Source organism: Mytilus galloprovincialis, chromosome 2, assembly GCF_965363235.1.
Source record: "Mytilus galloprovincialis chromosome 2, xbMytGall1.hap1.1, whole genome shotgun sequence".
NCBI lineage: Eukaryota > Metazoa > Mollusca > Bivalvia > Mytilida > Mytilidae > Mytilus > Mytilus galloprovincialis.
Genome location: NC_134839.1, coordinates 5181844 through 5204286, shown reverse-complemented (window position 1 = coordinate 5204286; position 22443 = coordinate 5181844). Strand labels below are relative to the sequence as shown.

The following is a 22443-nucleotide window of genomic DNA, read 5'->3' as shown; positions in this document are numbered from 1 at the left end:
GATTATTCGCCGGGCGTCGACTATACAATTTTATAATTAATTTACATAGTAACAAGTAAAAATAATAGATAGAAAATCAAAAATCAAATGATGTATGTACATTTGTAAAAATACATAAATTTAGAGTTATAAATAACAAAAATAGGGATAGAAAACAGCCTGTGGGCCGGCGTAGCTAGGTCATTTTCAAGTGTACGCCCGAACCTTGGTCAGGGCCTAAAGGCCCTATTGGATCCAGGCCAATGTAGATGAGCGGGTGCTAAGCCTCTGGAAGTTTTAAAGTTATCGAGAATGACATACCATTCCTGGTCATTGAAAACTCATATCAATAACAACATTCTTTAGATTCAAAATGGTTACTTTTTTTATGTTTAATCTATTTATTGTTTATTTAGAATGGTAAATGAACATGAAATGATTAATTTTCTGAGTTGTTTAGGTGCAATTTTATAACGTGTGTAAATAGAACCCTGGTTCTCGCCTGAAATTTCTCCCCGCGAAAAGTTTATTAATTTATCAGTCCATTACAGGATTTAAACAAAAGAAATATTTTCATTTAATTTCTGCACAAGTTTCATGACAAAATATGAGGGTTTATAAATTTATCATGTAAATTATAACTCGACATCATAGATACCAGGATTGAAATTTATTCTTGCGCTATACGCATATACCTGCCAACTGTCACTATTTGCGGGGGATTTCCCCCATGGAGACTCCCAAATTGAAATTTTGAAAGAGCAATTTTATCCACAATTTTAAACAAAACAATTAATTTTACAATGACTTTAGGCTTATAAAAGCATGAAGAAGCCAAAAAACAACATTAAAATGTATTTGAAGGCCCCCTTGATGTTTTTTTTTAGGAGTATGACAGCCATCTTGCACGCAAAACCCCCATGTGCATTTTGAAAAGTTGGCAGGTATGTATACGCGTTTTCCTCCAAGAAAGTTGCAGTAACTTTGACCACCAAATAATTTGTATGTACCAAATTTTAACCTTAGAATGTAAATACTTCAAGAAATTCCTTTTAAAAATCCATGAATTACGGGAAAATTCATCATATATAATTTCGTCATGATGCGCTGGATACTCTTTTGACCGTAAACAGTTTTTGTCCAGCTATCGTAAAATCATACGATGGTTTGACAAAGCCAGTTATTGATATATTAAAACTTCAACCACATACGAACTTACATCTACACAGTTATAATAATTAATTTATTCGAAAAACTTTCACCATTCCATCACAAATGAGTTTCATTTGAATTTTGTTGAGCTTAATAATGTTCAATCTTTTACTTTTGCATATAAACGTTTTTGTGTTTCATTTAGCCATTCAGTTATATTTTTATCATATGTTTGAATATGGCAAGGCCGTAGCTAGGCATCTTATTTTAGTGAGGCAAAATAATTGAGCCGAGCGAAGCGAGGCGGAATTTTTTTTTGGAGGGTATGAAATGAATGGTGCAAAATCCTGCATTCTAGGCATTTTTAGAGAGTTTGATAATGTTTTGAATTTGGACACTTTTCATATTTTAAGACTTTTTCTAAAACCAATTTTTTAAAAACTTTATTTAAATTTATATGTAAGATAATCATCAAAATATCACTGATTTGAGTCTGCTGCTAGAACATAGAACAAACATCGATTCAGTAGCGTTTGCCAAATTTTTCTATGGCCGGTTCAGTCAAATCTTTTCAGAATCATAATTTGGTCTGCTGATATCCTTATCGCGATGAACATGGAGCATGGCAAGACCGCACAATCTTTCGCCACTCATGCATGCTCTTTTCCAAGTTTTCAGTCGTTTCAGGGCAGTCAATGTTTCTAAAGGTAGCATATTATCATCAACACAATGATCAATGTCTTCTTCCAATTCCTTCTCCATCAGCAATTCGGGAGCAGTATCGGTAGTAACAGTTTTGTTTGCAAAAGGGACATAAGCTTTCCTGTAAGCACCACCATACAGTCGCAGTTACAAAATATTAAAGTCGCTGTTACGCTGACAAAGAGTAGACAAACTAGGGATAGAATGAGATAAGATACATGTATATGATTCTATCTATAGAGTAAGTATTATATGATATGGGTACAGGGGAATTGGAATGGAGTTTTTGACGTTTACATGTAGTTTCAAATTATTTCTGGAAATAGTTGGTGGTATTTTAGTTCCAGAATCTATAAATTTAGGGGTTAGGGTGTCCGATTCCGAAACCCCGAATATAAAGAAACGAAATTCCGTAGTCCCGAATAAGTAAAGACAAAATCCTGTGTTAAAGGTAGATACCATTCCTCAATAATATCAAATTGGAATATGGGATATTCTTTCAATTTTTTTAGGTTAAATTAACATGGATAAAAACTAATCCATGCATTAATGTTTCATATTATTTATATTTTATTTATCTGTAAAGAGAAAGATTAAAATTCGTGAAATGAATACACAGACAGGACTCCCCCCTTGCGATACCCAGTACTTGATTTGTCAAAAGTTGGTGAAACGGAGAAATGAATACTCAGACATGACTGTCCCCTTCCGAAGACCAGTACTTGATTTGTCAGCCTACTTATCGTTTTTGGATTGTTCTAATGAAGTTATATGCAATACTCAGACTATGTTCACAAAAAACTAGTTTACTAGAGTTATTCCTTCTTTACCTTCAGTGTCGCTTTTCCTTTTTCTGCAAGAGCCTGTTTTAACTATAAAGATCCATGGTGATTATCGTTACTAGGTTAATGTAATCGAGAAACATCACCCGTTGAGCTGCTGAGTTATATCCAGGAAAAATAGTTTAAAAGGAATGATGACAAGTTATAGAAATTAAGGTTGAGGCAGAACAACAAATGACTATTATATTTATATATATGTATATTATAATTGCCTCACTTGCCTCAAGGGTAGCAGGGGCGGATGCAGGAATTTTCGAAAGGGGGTGCTAACCCAGGGCAAAGAGGGGGTGCAAAACATATGTCCCGATACAAATGCATTGATCGGCAAAAATAAAGGGGGTGCGCACCCCCGGAACCCCCCCCCCCCCCCCCCCCTGGATCCGCCACTGGGTAGCTACGGCCTTGTATACGGTAATATCAATAATAGCTAATATGTGCTAAAGATGTTTACATTTTTAAGAGCACAACTTGGGTATTAGTTTATCTTAGATAAATTGCTTCGCCGAGCGCAGCTGGATACGACTGCAGAGGTCCAATCCCGAACAGTTGGAACAAACGTAATAATCTCAATTCAAATTTCCAATGGAGTTTGCAACCTTAATAACCCATTTAAATCCCATTTAAATACACAATAAAAGTCTTAAAATAGAAAATGATATACATAATCATGGCTAGAATTACATTACCTTCATCAGCATTTTTAAAATAGTAACTTTTAATAATAAATTGACAGCTAATCACCTCAAGAAAATACAACATTTCTTTATAATACATAATTTAAAAGCAGTATAATTGAAAATATTGTGCTCGAGTTATTTCTCTTACACTGCTTTTAAATCATGTTTTGTACTTAAAAGAATAAGTAATTGTCCATCAACCAGGACACCCTTGTTTTTCACCCTTTTTTGCCCCAAATTCCTAAACAGTTTTAGCAATAAAACCCCAAAGCCATTTTTTACCATCCCTTTGTGGTATGGAAACTTGTGGTATAATTTCAGAGAAATCCATACACCATTCCACAAGTTATTTTCTGGAAACTAGAAAAATGCTTATTTGGGCCCCCTTTTGGCCCCCAATTCCTAAACTGTTGGGAACATAACCCCTTAATTCAATCCAACCCTTCCTTTTGTTGTCACAAACCTTGTGTTAAAATAGATTCTATTTAATTATACTAAAGTTATTGTGCGAAAAACAAATGTCTGGACGATGACGACGACGACTTGATACCAATATACAACAGCAATTTTTTTTGTGGTCATATAAAAATGAAAAATCAAATTTGCCCCGATTGTTCAACCATTCAAAGATATTGCTGATGACAAACTTTGACATTAGTTTAATTTTATTAAAATACAATAAGAACTGTACACATCAGAGGCGGTGTACTGGTCCCCCCTTTTGTAGGATTTATTTTTTAAATATAAGGAATCACTGAAGCATGACTGGAGTTGGCCCTCCTCTTAGGCAGCGAGTGGGCCCCCCATGTATGAAAATTCCTGGATCTGTCACTGGGCATGAAATCACAGTCTTACAATGTGAAACAGACATGAAAAAAATCGGTAAAATTCATCATTTAAAGGCAATAATCCATATAAGAAATAGTCTGACAGTTTTGAAATAAATAAACAATATATAAATCTCAGTATTCTTAACATTTCTGTCCCAACAGATTTTCTCCATTCATATCAGTTTTCAAAACAATAGACAAACCTTGCCATGCATTTTACCCTTATGGTCTTTTTTTAGCCATGTAGGCCATGTTGGTTGTCATGCAAGGTCATCGGACATATGTTTTAACTAAATACCCTTATGACGATTGTGGCCAAGTTTGGTTAAATTTGGCCCAGTAGTTTCAGATAAAAAGATTTTTTATAAAAGTTAACAAATGTCAAGTGATTAGAATGCTTATATGGTCTTTTAGAATGGATGGAAAGATGGATCATGGCTGTGTAATCTCCAATGGCAAATTAATTGCATATTCAGGACCAGAAACATGATAATGTGATAATACTATAAACCCATGCTTTGAAATAGACAGACATGCTGAGCCTTGTTTAAACATACTAGTTCACAATATAATAGTCCTCAATAAACATGTCACTCTACCTGGACTAATTGTTCTCGCTCCAAGCAATCCAGGCTTTGATGCAATTCATAAAGGTTGCCTGCTCATAAGAGATGCAGCAAATATCAATGTGAAAGTAATGACATTGACAAGGCCATGGATTGAACCTATGACCTTTAGCACCAAAGCCGAGCAACCAATCACAGATTGATTTGAACAGCTCTATGATGAAATAAATTTCAAAAAGTTTGACATTCAACTTTAGAGTTACCATGCAGGAGTGAAATTGGTTGTAAGAATGATGTGTGTGTGTGCAAGTTGCATTGAGACGAAAACAACGTTATATTTACAATATTGTTACATTCTAAAAGGGAGTCGGACAATTCCCCCTGAAAAAAGTTAAATCAGAAATTATGCACGCATTTACAACTTTGAATTCATTTTTATTCGTTGTATACAATTTTTGTGGGTTTCATACAGAATAACAGTATAATTTAATTTTCTATATTTTGAGTGGTAGGCTGGTATATTTCTGTATTCATCACAGCTATTAGTCTTGCTTACTAGTACAGATAATGACTTTGAAGTGTGTCCCAGAATTTGATAAAAAAAAATCAAAAAAATCAAAACTTTCAATTTAAAAGAAACCTATACATCTGTTTCAGATTATAGAAAATATTTTCCATTGTGATAATTTTTTATTATTTCTTTAAGAAATACATATACACTATCCACTTTCGTCCATATATCACAGTGACAATCCTTGTTCCCATGGTTACTGTCTGTTTGTCTATCAAACATCAAGAATCTGTTTCCATTTTGTTGTTTGACTGGTCCTTTTTTGAAGTTTGCTTCTTTTGAGGGATGTCGGTTTCAACTGTAATAGCAATAAAATCATTCTTTAAATTAAAAGATTCTGAAAATGATTTTTTTCCTTTGCACTTTTTTAACCTAAAGACATACATTATCCTTATATCAGTATATATAGTGTTTTTAGATTCTAGTGAGCAAGTTATATAAAAGATTTATAAACCAAAATGGTTTTGTTGTATTGTTTATCAGTGAATCTATGTAGCTGTTTAAAGCTCGCCTCCAGGTGCCTAATTTTCTTGCTGTATTAAAGCCCCACAGTCATGACAGTGGTCTTCACCTGTTATCTGCTCTTTGGTTTGGTTGTTGTCTCTTTAAACACATTCCCCATTTCAATTTCAATTTGATCTGTCCATTTGTTTTGTTTTTTTGTCTTCCTGTTCATTTCATAAATTAAAACACAACTTTGTCCCTCTTACTTTTGCAGTTATTAAGAATTTTGTATTTTACTTTTAGTCCAATATCAAGAAAATATCAAATGTATAATATGCACCTCCTCACTTGGAGTTCCCTTTCATATCATTCAAGCTTAAGTCATTTATTATCTATGTACTGTATTTATAGATTAGCGTTGATCATCTCAATCGAGTTGAGATGACCAATGATAATCTGTTTAACACTATTTTACCTATGACGACGACCTATTGTCAATTTCATGTCAATTTCATGTCAATTTCGTTAGCAACGCCACGTGCCTGCTTAGTTTCTAGCGATAATTTTCCATCTCAAGTGAGTAGCATGATATGAACAACTATTACAAAACAAGATCAAAGGAAAAATGCACAAAATAGGGATAATATTTCTTAACAATTAGAAGGAGTAAAGTCTTTTGAAATTGATTTTTAATTCTATTTCAGTACTTAAATGACGTTAACTAATTTAATTTAAAGTAGACACTTAAGTGTTAAAAAGTCTCCAAAATCTTTCATCAGATGAACCTGACCTACTCCTTTCTGGAAATGTTCATGGATTGGATGTTTAGAATGTAATTATGATTAATGCCCTTAGGCTATATTCTGTGTATCTCAAAAGTAGCGATAAATCTTGGAAAATTTATATATCAAGTCAGTATTATCATGATTATAGGGTTTTGCTTGCATTTCATGCAATCTTTACCCAAAATCAGGTTGTGTAATTGTTTTTTCCCATAACCGTGATAACAAGCCGCTTCCCTTTCCCAACTTTTAAGTTAAAATTCTTTTCTTACTGTCCATTCTGATCTTTTCTTTCTGTTGGTGTCTGATCCTCTTCAGCAGTTTATGCTTCCTTTTACCTGATACTCTTGTGGCGCATGTTCTGTTTTGCCTGAAATATAAAACAGTCATAAACGTAAATTGTTTTTGTAAAATTAGGTCTTTAGTTTTCTCTCTCATTTGATTCACATTTTTCATGTCCGGCCTTTTCAAGTCGACTACTGTAAATTTAGAAATTATTGTATGCATTTATAATTGCGATTTTGTCATTTAACATGTTTAAGACTAAAATGCGATTTTAAATTTTGCGATATTGAGAAAAATCCTGTTTCATTCATATAAATTTTAAAATGCAAGTTTTAATTATTGTGATTATAACCCTGTTGCATTTTTCGCAATAATAAAAACATTGCAATAATTTCTGAATTAACAGTATATGATATATGTTTTTTTTCATTGTTAAAGGCTGTATGATAGCCTATTATTGATTACATTGACTTAATTTTAACTCTGGTGGAAAGTTGTCTCATTTGCAATCATACCACATGATATCTTCTTATTTCCATTTTGTCTGAGATTTCTAAAACAGGTTTCCTTCCAATTGGAAAAGATGTTATTTTATTTCAATGCAATAAGTACAAAATGTATACAGGAAAGTGGATTTACAATTTTTCATATTTCTGTTTACTTTCTTATCTAGCATACACGTGTCAATGCTTTTCCTACATGCATGCTGAAGACATTTTTCAAAAGGATATTAAAACTATTAAAGGAAATATAACACTACATATTATTGTTATTGTATAAATATAAAGCAATAATTTATGCAGAGCTTTACACAACACAAAAAAAAAAATCAATTTTTGCGGTCGTATAAAAAAGCATTGTTCCACATACACATTGATATGTACATATATGAAACAGTTAACTTTGTAACTATTAATTTAAGTTATATATGAAAAGAGTTCATTGTAAATTATATCAATGCTGAGAAAAAATCGTCCAAGCGCGGCTTGAAGACTACTTGGAATGTTAATGATGATACACAGCTTGCCAGGCTTCATGTTTCTCAAATTGTTTTTAAGTACTGATGCATTATGTTTAAAGTTTTGATTAGTTTGTCAATTGTTCTTCTATAGGAGTTTGAATGTCCAATTAGTAATTTTTTTCAAGTGGTCCCATGGTCGACCAGAAGAAGTCTATCAGCAGTGATAAAACTATGTGGATGAAGTTTTTTGTCAGACTACATTGAACTTTTCATGTCATCCCTTAATAGATCTTTTAAAATGGATGATCCAAAAATCTCTGTATTAAACTTGTTTTAATCCTATCTTTACATTAATAATATTTATTCACTGTTCACTTTCAAGTAGATTGTGACAGAATTTTCCTTTTGAATACATTTGATTACTTACACAAACTAGAGGCTCCAAGGATGCTTACCTGATATTTGTATTTACAATTAATGCATGAAACAATGTAACCATTATACTTTTGCTTTAGTTTCAGAGATATAAGTGAAAAACTGCATTTCTCCCCTATGTTCTATTTTAGCCATGTCTGCAATGTTGGTTGGCAGGCAGGGTCATCAGACACATTTTTTAAACTAGATACCCGTATGCTGACCAAGTTTGCTTAAATTTGTCTCAGTTGTTTCAGGAGAAGATGCTTGTAAAATATAAAAAAAATTGGAAAAATTGTTAATGTTCACTTTAAAGGGCAATAACTCCTTATGGGGTCAATTGACCATTTTGGTCATGCTAAATTATATGTAGATCTTAATTTGCTGAAGATTTTTGGCTTTATAAATATTTTGATATGATCGTCACTGATGAGTCTTATGTAGACGAAACGCACTTCTGGCGTAAGAAATTATAATCCTGGTACCTTTGATAACTATTTACAGTTTATCTTTATCTATAATAATATTCAAGATAATAACTAAAAACTGCAAAATTCCCTTAAAATTAATTATTCAGGGCCAGCAACCCAACAAGGCATGTCAGATTTGTCAGAAAATTTCAGGATCGATTGATTTTTTTCTGATTAACATTTTTAACAGGTGTCAATTTTGCTCTAAATACTTTATTTTTAGAGATATAAGCAAACAACTGCATTTTATCCCTATGTTCTATTTTTAGTAGTGTTGCCAACGGTTAACCGGTTAACCGGTTAATCAGTCGAACGACCGAATACCGAAAACCAAAAACGCTAACCGGTTAACCGGACTATTTTCAATTTCGATAAATTTGATATAAATTTGTGTTGAAAATTAAATCATTAATAAGTTATGTTTATTTAAAAATTGTCGTCGTGGTAATTAGTGTGACAGATCAATAATTGTCCAGTATGTTGATTGCTATTGTTAATACTAAAATCATACATTGGCAATTAATTAGAGTTCGGGGGAGGATGTTTAAGAAACATAATTAGTACACGTGTTTGTTTAACAGTAACTTTAAATCAGTAATGAGATTTAATTTTATCAATTGCTTCATTATTTCGTTTTCGATCTAATATTGTGTAAACCTACATTTAAATGTGCAACCTCTGTAGTGCAAGGGTTAACTTAGTCTTACTTTAAATTCAAAAATTGTGAAATATAAACCAATGTGAATGTACTCAATGTATATGTGAAAGAGAAAAGGAAAGAATAATCGGTTTCAGACATATGACATATTCAATTCTACGAGATTAAGATTTTTTTTTGTATTTTTTAATCTGAAGTTGGTACAAACGCCATAGTTGATACGGTGTATTTGATTATTAAAAGTCAAACTTCGCTAGGAATCCTCACAGACAAGACTTATAATGCTAGAGGAAAAACTTCAATTCTAAAAGCGTATTGATGACTTGGATGAAAGGTTGTCAAATTGACACTCATACCACATCTTATATCTATGTGTAGGGTTCTATTGATAAGGCTTTCGAACACCAACTTAAATTATCGGTTAACTGGTTAATCGGTCGAACGATTATCCGAGTAACCGGTTAGGCAAATGTGTACGATTTGACAACACTAATTTTTAGACATGGCGGCCATGTTGGTTGGCTGGTGGGATCATCAGACACAATTTTAAACTAGATACCCTAATAATGATTGTGATTAAGTTTGGTTAAATATGTTTTGGTAGTTTCAAAGGAGAAGATTTTTGTAAGATTACAAAAATTTACAAAAATTTGTTAAAAACTTACTATAAAGGACAATAACTCCTTATGGGGTCAATTGACCATTTTGGTCACAATGACTTATTTGTAGATCTAACTTTGTTGAATATTATTGCTGTCTAAAGTTTATCTCTATATACATCATGTACATGATATATCTATAATAGTATTCAAGATAATAACCTAAAACTACAAAATCTCCTTAAAATTACAAATTCAGGACATTCAGGTCAGGTAAGCTAAAAATGAAACTTTACTAAGGCTAGTCTCTTGGTTGAGATACAAAATTTTTTATCAATGAAAGTAAATATATTCAACAAAAGGGGAATAACTCAAACTGTTATTATGTTATCAATTTTTTCAGTACAGGGAAAACGGTACTATTTATTCTGCCATAGGCGACAATGTTAACATTTTCTAAATTGACCACTTTTTAAGATAAAAACCTGGATAAAACATTTATATGTTGTGTTAGTACTTTATTACTCTGTTTTAAAAATTAAAGCCAAATAGTATCATGACCAACTTCCAACGGAGCTTGTTTATGTTATCCATGCCCACCGTCATTTTGCACCAAATTTATGAAATTTTGCAAGTCTTTTCGAATAATTCTCTAGAAAATATTTCAATAGGTTTTAAAATTTATATTGTAAATATACACACTGCAGTTATTCATAGATAAATAAAAAATATATTGTACCCTTACATCCAATCACAGCGCTCCTAATTTGACTTCCTTCACCTGCCTTGGGTACACAAAAGGCCAACCTAATGCTGGGAAAATTAAATACTACCGTTTTCCCTACAGGTCTGTAAAAGTATCTTTCCCAATTGACATTCACAATGAGCTGGCTTATATAAATATTACTAATATACCGGTTATCTGAAACATTTCATAAAAACCAAAATGGCCATTCCCTGGCTGCATTTTTTGGGGGGCAAACAAAATTATAAAACTGCAAAATAGAACGAGGCCATTGAAATAGTTACTTACATCATGTACATACTTAATTTGATACAAAAATTTAATAACACTTTTAGATATTTATATGATATATTGACTCTCAATTATTCTGACAACTTCAGTATGTAGTTGAAGACCCATAGGTGGCCTTCGGCTGCTGTCTGCTCTTTGATCAGCCGTTGTTGTCTCTTTGACATATTTACCTAATTTCCATTCTCATTTTTACTGTATACAATGGTATATATGCTCTTATGATTCACATTAAATTGAAAGATACTATTCATCTGCACAATTTACAGTTATTTTTTAAAAGCAAGAATTTTACTAACAGGCTAAAATAAATAAAATAACATAACATATGAATATAACATTGAAAAATCACTTACTTTATTCTTTTAAGTTGGTCTTTAGAGAGTAGTTCAGCATCTTGTACGTCCACAAATCTTGCCTGTTTGTCTTTTGTTTTAGGCTTCTGCTTCTTGTTCTTTATTCTATTTTTCTTATCCTGCCAGACAAACATGACGATGATGATTAAAAAGAGTGAGAATCAGTGAAGTCATGAATCATATAGATAATTCCTACAAGCCTGAAAATTATAGGCCAAACCAAATAAACAATGTTTTTCTTTGAATCCTACATTAATTATGCCATATAAAATATATTGCCCCACTATTTGCATAAACATTACTGGCCAGTGGCGGATCCAGAAATTTTCATAAGTGGGGGCCTACTGACTGCCTATGAGGGAGCCCGCTCCCGTCATGCTTCAGTGATTCCCTATATAATCAACCATATTTTCGCCCAGAAAGGGGGGTCCAGGCCCGCTGACCCCCTCTAAATCTTCCACTGCTGGCATAGGGGCAATTAATTATAGGGGAGGGGCTGTAAAAAAAATAATCTTGTGTGCCATATATGTCAGAGATTAATGCTCCTACTATTGTATATGTGTATTATGTCAGAGGTTTGCTCCCACTAATGTAAATGTGTATTTTGTTTTACTCCTACACCACTAAAACAGTTAATTTAACAATTTGAATGACTTTATCATTTTAATAACAAAAAATCTAAAACACAAGAAATTGAAAAACAATATTAATAAATTTCTGAAAATATAAACCAATTAGTAAATTTTTGGTTGAAGGGATCAAGAGCAGAAGGTGACTTATCATGGTTACAAGATAAACAAAACATATTTTCTGCTTGTACCTTGAACCAATAAGTGAGATTATTGATAAAAAAATTTCAAGAAAGCTTACTGATATTTATCTTAAAATGAGTAAATTTATACAATGATAATAAAAGAATCTTTATATATATATATATAACGTTAGGTTGATTTTCTAGGCACTTTATATATATATATATATATATATATATATATATATATATATATATATATATATATATATATGTTTATGTTTATGTTTTAAGCCTATGCATTGATAACAGAGATTTCCTGGAACAAACTGTTTCAACTGTCTGGCCTAACTGATTATAAAGATGACACACTTATATCACACATGTATCTGATGAAAAGAAATGAAAAATGTGTTATTGTTATTAGTCATGACTGATTCTCTTTAAAGCTATCATAGTGTGGTGCATAGATAGGCTAGACTAATGATAACATTGTGTAACATAGATTATCTCATTTTATCAAATTAACACTTGGCATAAACACATATTCTTATATTTTCAATATTACTTATACTGATGTTAAAAATATAAAAACTACTAAAAGAAAAAATATATACCAGAGACTTATAATATTTTCAATTGTATAATATGCCTCTGTGTGTATATAGTATACAGGCCCGTAGCCAGGAATTTCCTAAGGGGGGTTATTTTGCCACAAAAACTTCGACTTCAACAGTCACAATGTGAACAGAGCATTGACTTTAACAGTCATTATTTGTTTTCAAGGGTGGGGGGGGGGGGGGGGGGTTGTCCCAACCCCTCTGGCTACGGGTATGGTATACTAAGTATACAAGCCATGACTAAAGAAAAATGATAAAATATTATAGATTTAGATATTTTTCAATTGGACAAACAAAATTAAGCCATCAAATTTGTACTTTCCTTTTCGTCTGCTTATAAAGGGAGCTACCATTTGATTTTTAGGGGGGGGGGGGGGGGGGTAGGATGAAAAATTTTGTCCAGCATTTTTTTTAGCTGTAATCTCTGTCCTGCCTTTTTGTTTTTCACTCTGTTTGGTCCTGCTTTTGTTTTTTTTTAGTTTATCCTGACTTTTTTTTACCTAAATTGTCGTCCTGACTTTTTTTTTTGGCAATTGTCTCATCCTGCCTTTTTTTTTTTAACTCAAAACTCCTTTCCTGCCTATTTTTTTCAAATTTCATCCTAGCCCCCCCCATAAAAATCAAATGGTAGCTCCCTAAATGACAATTCTGAAAGAAGTATGTAGCTTCTGATGAAGGTTTTTATTTAACAAGAAAGTCATAAATTTAAAATAATACGGGTAAAAGAGAAAATAATGCATAAATTTCCATTCCTTTTCAAATGAAAACTGACCTTTCAACTCACTGTTTTTGAATATGGAACATGTGGAGTTAACAGGCTATTATTTGAACGTGGAATTATTTTTAATTATGGAATTTGCTTAATTTCATGTTATTGAAATTTTTAATAAATTCAATGTTTATTCTGTACTGTAATGCTCTGTGCTGTGCACAACACTTACTATTTCAAATTTAAGAAAATAGTATATTTTCAATAGAATGTACTGTGCTGTCGCACAACACTATCTAATCAAAACACATTGTATGGTAAGTGTTATGAACTGCTCAAAACATCATAATACCAAATAAACATGGAATTTAATAAAAAATTTAAACACTGTAAGAAATAATGGAAATTCCATAATTAAAAATAATTCCAAGTTCAAATAATAGCCTGTTAGTTATGGATAGGAAAATGACATGAGAATTGATGATAAAATTTAGCTTCAGGAGATATTCATTTTTATTATTCTCTGTTGTTCTTTAAGTTCTTAAATTTATAAGCAAACAATTAGTCATGGATGGGCGTCAAGTTGGTTACCTATTCCCTATTCCCTATTCGTTACCTATTCCCTATTCGTTACCTATTCCCTATTCGTTACCTATTCCCTATTCCCTATTCGTTACCTATTCGTTACCTATTCGTTACCTATTCCCTATTCCCTATTCGTTACCTATTCGTTACCTATTCCCTATTCCCTATTCCCTATTCGTTACCTATTCCCTATTCCCTATTCCCTATTCGTTACCTATTCGTTACTTATTTGATTTTTAATATCCTTCCCCCTTTTTAATTATGGCATGGAATAGTTTAATATGGCTGCCGTTACCATGGAAACGGCACAATTGTGAAAAAAATGAGCTTTTGGTTTTTGGTGAACTGTTTGGATATGCTTCAACTCAGAATCATCATATTTTAAAACAATGTAGGTGCCCACTATATACAGGTGTTGGATGATTTTGGCGATCATTGGAACTACTATGTTGCCATGGAAACTACACCAAAATTTTCAAAATTCTCAAAATGCTCAAAACTTCATGAAACTTCACAGTAATGATGAGCAACATTGGAGTTGGAATTTCCAAAATAGGTCTTGTTACCATGGAAACAATGCAAAAAGGTCAAAAATTTCAAAAATAAGAATTTTCCGCAAATTGGATGAAACTTTACAGGAATGGTAACTGGCATAGGCAGAGTTGGATTTTGAAGTTAGAATTTTCCAAATGGCCGCCGTAACCATGGAAACAGCAAAAATATCAAAAATTCAAAATGTTCAAACTTAATGAAACTTTGCAAAAATGTTACTAGACATCTGTAGATGCTCTCTTTGACTTTGGAATTGTCAAAATGGCTGTCGCTCACCTGGTAATAGGGGGAAGGGGTGCCTTCCGTTATTGCTAGCAATTACAAATCTAGTTGTTAATAGTCTTACATATGGTAATAGTTCTGAATTGGTTGAGGTAAAATGATCTTTTTATGACCTATTTATATGTGTTTGTGCTCAACCGATCCTTTTACTTCATGTTCGATACGCATTTGTTCCTTACTTGTTTTTTATACGTTCTACCTTTTAACTGCTTTATGTCCGTATGTTTGAAGATGGATCTTGGTTCGAAGGGATGAAATCACCGTGTTAGCGCTTGCGTAAAAACGAAGATGTGGTATGATTGACAATGAGACAACACTCCACATTAGACCAAAATGACACAGAAATTATCAACTATAGTTCACTGTACGGCCTTCAACAATGAGCATAGCCCAAACCGTGTAGTCACCTATAAAAGGCCCAGAAATGACAACCTCATACAATTCAAACAACAAAACTGACGGCCGTATTTCATATACAAAAAAATAAACGGAAATATGTTACACAAAAACAAACGATAACTACTTAATTTCAGGCTCTTGTCTAGGGACAGGCACATACTTACATAATGTGGTAGAGTTAAACATGTAAGCAGGGTGTACATCGTTTCGGAGCATGCTATTACCTTGTTTAATTCGTTCCATCACTCGCTTATAATTCGCTTATAATACGTGTATCTTACGTTGCACCTTTTAAAACATGATTTTCAATTGTTTTGTTGTCTCTGGTGGAAGATTTGGGCTCTTAGAGGTGATATAACTCTATAAGTGCATTTGTATCCGTTCCAGCGGTCGGATAATACCCTGTTAAATATTCGTTACTATTTCGCTTTTAAAAAGTTTGTTGTACGTTGCACCTTTTAGAAAAGGATTTCCAATTGTGTTCATATCTCTGGTGGTAATAATGTGTTCTTATAGATGAAATACCCCTATAAGCGCATATGTACTCGTTCCAGCGATCGGTCAATACCCTGTTACCTATTCGTTACCTATTCGTTACCTATTCACTTATAGTACGTTTGTTGTACGTTGCACCTTTTAGAAAAGGATTTTCAATTAAATTCATATCTCTGATGGTAACAATGTGTTCTTAGAGATGAAATGACCCCATTAGAGCGCATGTACCCGTTCCAGCGCTCGGTAAATAACCTGTTACCTATTCGTTACTTATTCGCTTTTAATGCGCGGGGTATACGGTGCACCTTGAAATAAATCGTTTTTTAATTGTGTTCAGGTCTCTGGTGGTAAGAATGTGTTCTTAGAGATGAAATTACCCTATTAGCGCGCATGTACCCGTTCCAGCGCTCGGTTAATACCCTGTTACCTATTCGTTACCTATTCGCTTATAATACATTTTTTTATACGTTGCACCTGTTAGAAAAGGATTTTCAATTATGTCCAGGTCTCAGACGGTAACAATGTGTTCTTAGAGATGAAATGACCCCATTAGAGCGCATGTACCCGTTCCAGCGCTCGGTAAATAACCTGTTACCTATCCATTACCTATTCGCTTTTAATGCGCGGGGTATACAGTGCACCTTGAAATAAATCGTTTTTTAATTGTGTTCAGGTCTCTGGTGGTAAGAATGTGTTCTTAGAGATGAAATGACCCTATTAGCGCGCATGTACCCGTTCCAGCGCTCGGTTAATACCCTGTTATCCATTCGTTACCTATTCGTTACCTATTCGCTTATAATACATTTTTTTATACGTTTCACCTGTTAGAAAAGGATTTTCAATTATGTCCATGTCTCAGGTGGTAACAATGTGTTCTTAGAGATGAAATTAACCTATTAGCGCTCATGTACCCGTTCCAGCGCTCGGTAAATAATCTTGTTACCTATTCGTTACCTATTCGCTTTTAATGCGCGGGGTATACGCTGCAACTTGAAATAAATCGTGTTTTAATTGTGTTCATGTCTCAGGTGGTAACAATGTGTTCTTAGAGATGAAATGACCCCATTAGAGCGCATGTACCCGTTCCAGCGCTCGGTAAATAACCTGTTACCTATTCGTTACCTATTCGCTTTTAATGCGCGGGGTATACGGTGCACCTTGAAATAAATCGTTTTTTAATTGTGTTCAGGTCTCTGGTGGTAAGAATGTGTTCTTAGAGATGAAATGACCCTATTACCGCGCATGTACCCGTTCCAGCACTCGGTTAATACCCTGTTACCTATTCGTTACCTATTCGTTACCTATTCGCTTATAATACATTTTTTTATACGTTTCACCTGTTAGAAAAGGATTTTCAATTATGTCCATGTCTCAGGTGGTAACAATGTGTTCTTAGAGATGAAATGACCCCATTAGAGCGCATGTACCCGTTCCAGCGCTCGGTAAATAACCTGTTACCTATTCGTTACCTATTCGCTTTTAATGCGCGGGGTATACGGTGCACCTTGAAATAAATCGTTTTTTAATTGTGTTCAGGTCTCTGGTGCTAAGAATGTGTTCTTAGAGATGAAATGACCCTATTAGCGCGCATGTACCCGTTCCAGCGCTCGGTTAATACCCTGTTACCTTTTCGTTACCTATTCGTTACCTATTCGCTTATAATACATTTTTTTATACGTTTCACCTGTTAGAAAAGGATTTTCAATTATGTCCACGTCTCAGGTGGTAACAATGTGTTCTTAGAGATGAAATGACCCCATTAGAGCGCATGTACCCGTTCCAGCGCTCGGTAAATAACCTGTTACCTATTCGTTACTTATTCGCTTTTAATGCGCGGGGTATACGGTGCACCTTGAAATAAATCGTTTTTTAATTGTGTTCAGGTCTCTGGTGGTAAGAATGTGTTCTTAGCGATGAAATGACCCTATTAGCGCGCATGTACCCGTTCCAGCGCTCGGTTAATACCCTGTTACCTATTCGTTACCTATTCGTTACCTATTCGCTTATAATACATTTTTTTATACGTTTCACCTGTTAGAAAAGGATTTTCAATTATTTCCATGTCTCAGGTGGTAACAATGTGTTCTTAGAGATGAAATGACCCTATTAGCGCGCATGTACCCATTCCAGCGCTCGGTTAATACCCTGTTATCCATTCGTTACCTATTCGTTACATATTCGCTTATAATACATTTTTTTATACGTTTCACCTGTTAGAAAAGGATTTTCAATTATGTCCATGTCTCAGGTGGTAACAATGTATTCTTAGAGATAAAATTACCCTATTAACGCTCATGTACCCGTTCCAGCGCTCGGTAAATAATCTTGTTACATATTCGTTACCTATTCGCTTTTAATGCGCGGGGTATACGCTGCAACTTGAAATAAATCGTGTTTTAATTGTGTTCATGTCTCAGGTGGTAACAATGTGTTCTTAGAGATGAAATGACCCCATTAGAGCGCATGTACCCGTTCCAGCGCTCGGTAAATAACCTGTTACCTATTCGTTACCTATTCGCTTTTAATGCGCGGGGTATACGGTGCACCTTGAAATAAATCGTTTTTTAATTGTGTTCAGGTCTCTGGTGGTAAGAATGTGTTCTTAGAGATGAAATGACCCTATTAGCGCGCATGTACCCGTTCCAGCGCTCGGTTAATACCCTGTTACCTATTCGTTACCTATTCGTTACCTATTCGCTTATAATACATTTTTTTATACGTTTCACCTGTTAGAAAAGGATTTTCAATTATGTCCATGTCTCAGGTGGTAACAATGTGTTCTTAGAGATGAAATGACCCCATTAGAGCGCATGTACCCGTTCCAGCGCTCGGTAAATAACCTGTTACCTATTCGTTACCTATTCGCTTTTAATGCGCGGGGTATACGGTGCACCTTGAAATAAATCGTTTTTTAATTGTGTTCAGGTCTCTGGTGCTAAGAATGTGTTCTTAGAGATGAAATGACCCTATTAGCGCGCATGTACCTGTTCCAGCGCTCGGTTAATACCCTGTTACCTATTCGTTACCTATTCGCTTATAATACATTTTTTTATACGTTTCACCTGTTAGAAAAGGATTTTCAATTATGTCCATGTCTCAGGTGGTAACAATGTGTTCTTAGAGATGAAATGACCCCATTAGAGCGCATGTACCCGTTCCAGCGCTCGGTAAATAACCTGTTACCTATTCGTTACCTATTCGCTTTTAATGCGCGGGGTATACGGTGCACCTTGAAATAAATCGTTTTTTAATTGTGTTCAGGTCTCTGGTGCTAAGAATGTGTTCTTAGAGATGAAATGACCCTATTAGCGCGCATGTACCCGTTCCAGCGCTCGGTTAATACCCTGTTACCTATTCGTTACCTATTCGCTTATAATACATTTTTTTATACGTTTCACCTGTTAGAAAAGGATTTTCAATTATGTCCATGTCTCAGGTGGTAACAATGTGTTCTTAGAGATGAAAATTTTAATGACCCCATTAGAGCGCATGTACCCGTTCCAGCGCTCGGTAAATAACCTGTTACCTATTCGTTACCTATTCGCTTTTAATGCGCGGGGTATACGCTGCACCTTGAAATAAATCGTGTTTTAATTGTGTTCATGTCTGGTAGTAACAATGTGTTCTTAGAGATGAAATGACCCCATTAGAGCGCATGTACCCGTTCCAGCGCTCGGTAAATAACCTGTTACCTATTCGTTACTTATTCGCTTTTAATGCGCGGGGTATACGGTGCACCTTGAAATAAATCGTTTTTTAATTGTGTTCAGGTCTCTGGTGGTAAGAATGTGTTCTTAGCGATGAAATGACCCTATTAGCGCGCATGTACCCGTTCCAGCGCTCGGTTAATACCCTGTTACCTATTCGTTACCTATTCGTTACCTATTCGCTTATAATACATTTTTTTATACGTTTCACCTGTTAGAAAAGGATTTTCAATTATTTCCATGTCTCAGGTGGTAACAATGTGTTCTTAGAGATGAAATTACCCTATTAGCGCTCATGTACCTGTTCCAGCGCTCGGTTAATACCCTGTTACCTATTCGTTACCTATTCGCTTATAATACATTTTTTTATACGTTGCACCTGTTAGAAAAGGATTTTTAATTCAGTTCATATCTCTGGTGGTAATAATGTGTTCTTTTAGATGAAATACCCCTATTAGCGCGTATGCACTCGTTCCAGCGCTCGGATAATACCCTGTTACTGATTCGTTCCCTATTCGCTTTTAATGCGCGGGTTATACGCTGCACCTTGAAATAAATCGTTTTTCAATTGTGCCCATGTCTCTGGTGGTAACAATGTGTTCTTAGAGATGAAATGACTCTATTAGCACGCATGTACCCGTTCCAGCGCTCGCTTTATACCCTGTTACCTATTCGTTACCTATTCACTTATAATACGTTTGTTGTACGTTGCACCTTTCAGAAAAAGGATTTTCAATGGTGTCCGTGTTTCTGGTGGTAACAATGTGTTCTTAGAGATGAAATTACCCTATTAGCGCGCATGTACCCGTTCCAGCGCTCGGTGAATACCCTGTTACCTATTCGTTACCTATTCACTTATAATACTTTTGTTGTATGTTGCACCTTTTAGAAAAGGATTTTTAATTGTCTCTATGTCTCTGGTGGTAACAATGTGTTCTTAGAGATGAAATGACCCTATTAGCGTGCATGTACCCATTCCAGCGCTCGATAAATACCCTGTTACCTATTCGTTACCTATTCACTTATATTACGTTTGTTGTACGTTGCATCTTTTAGAAAAGGATTTTTAATTCAGTTCATATCTCTAGTGGTAATAATGTGTTCTTTTAGATGAAATACCCCTATTAGCGCATATGTACTCGTTCCAGCGCTCAGTTAATACCCTGCTTCTTATTCGTTCCTTATTTGCTTTGAATGCACGAGGTATACGTTGCACCTTGAAATAAATCGTTTTTTAATTGTGTTCATGTCTCTGGTGGAACGGGAACATGAGCGCTAATAGGGTAATTTCATCTCTAAGAACACATTGTTACCACCTGAGACATGGACATAATTGAAAATCCTTTTCTAACAGTTGAAACGTATAAAAAAATGTATTATATGCGAATAGGTAACGAATAGGTAACAAATAGGTAACAGGGTATTAACCGAGCGCTGGAACGGGTACATGCGCGCTAATAGGGTAATTTCATCTCTAAGAACACATTGTTACCACCAGACATGAACACAATTGAAAAACGATTTATTTCAAGGTGCACCGTATACCCCGCGCATTAAAAGCGAATAGGTAACGAATAGGTAACAGGTTATTTACCGAGCGCTGGAACGGGTACATGCGCTCTAATGGGGTCATTTCATCTCTAAGAACACATTGTTACCGTCTGAGACCTGGACATAATTGAAAATCCTTTTCTAACAGGTGCAACGTATAAAAAAATGTATTATAACCGAATAGGTAACGAATAGGTAACGAATAGGTAACAGGGTATTAACCGAGCGCTGGAACGGGTACATGCGCGCTAATAGGGTCATTTCATCTCTAAGAACACATTCTTACCACCAGAGACCTGAACACAATTAAAAAAGGATTTATTTCAAGGTGCACCGTATACCCCGCGCATTAAAAGCGAATAAGTAACGAATAGGTAACAGGTTATTTACCGAGCGCTGGAACGGGTACATGCGCTCTAATGGGGTCATTTCATCTCTAAGAAGACATTGTTACCACCAGACATGAATACAATTAAAACACGATTTATTTCAAGGTGCAGCGTATACCTCGCGCATTAAAAGCGAATAGGTAACGAATAGGTAACAGGTTATTTACCGAGCGCTGGAACGGGTACATGCGCTCTAATGGGGTCATTTCATCTCTAAGAACACATTGTTACCACCTGAGACATGGACATAATTGAAAATCCTTTTCTAACAGGTGAAACGTATAAAAAAATGTATTATAAGCGAATAGGTAACGAATAGGTAAGGAATAGGTAAAAGGGTATTAACCGAGCGCTGGAACGGGTACATGCGCGCTAATAGGGTCATTTCATCTCTAAGAACACATTGTTACCACCAGAGACCTGAACACAATTAAAAAACGATTTATTTCAAGGTGCACCGTATACCCCGCGCATTAAAAGCGAATAGGTAACAAATAGGTAACAGGTTATTTACCGAGCGCTAGAACGGGTACATGCGCTCTAATGGGGTCATTTCATATCTAAGAACACATTGTTACCACCAGACATGAATACAATTAAAACACGATTTATTTCAAGGTGCTGCGTATCCCCCGCGCATTAAAAGCAAATAGGTAACGAATAGGTAACAGGTTATTTACCGAGCGCTGGAACGGGTACATGCGCTCTAATGGGGTCATTTCATCTCTAAGAACACATTGTTACCACCTGAGACATGGACATAATTGAAAATCCTTTTCTAACAGGTGAAACGTATAAAAAAATGTATTATAAGCGAATAGGTAACGAATAGGTATCGAATAGGTAACAGGGTATTAACCGAGCGCTGGAACGGGTACATGCGCGCTAATAGGGTAATTTCATCTCTAAGAACACATTGTTACCACCAGACCTGAACACAATTAAAAAACGATTTATTTCAAGGTGCACCGTATACCCCGCGCATTAAAAGCGAATAGGTAACGAATAGGTAACAGGTTATTTACCGAGCGCTGGAACGGGTACATGCGCTCTAATGGGGTCATTTCATCTCTAAGAACACA

The 22443-nt window shown here is 34.7% G+C and overlaps 1 protein-coding gene across 1 annotated transcript in view; it reads right to left on the bottom strand.

Moving 5' to 3' along the window:
* Positions 1-5418: 5418 nt before the first annotated feature.
* Positions 5419-22443, bottom strand: part of LOC143062721 (uncharacterized) — a 30760-nt gene continuing 13735 nt past the window's right edge. The window contains exons 2-4 of the mRNA XM_076234489.1: positions 11322-11440; positions 6818-6915; positions 5419-5617 (exon numbers count right to left, since the gene is read on the bottom strand). Of these exons, the coding sequence (XP_076090604.1) occupies positions 5541-5617; positions 6818-6915; positions 11322-11440 (294 nt within the window). The 3' untranslated portion in view covers positions 5419-5540. The remainder of the gene's footprint in view (positions 5618-6817; positions 6916-11321; positions 11441-22443) is intronic.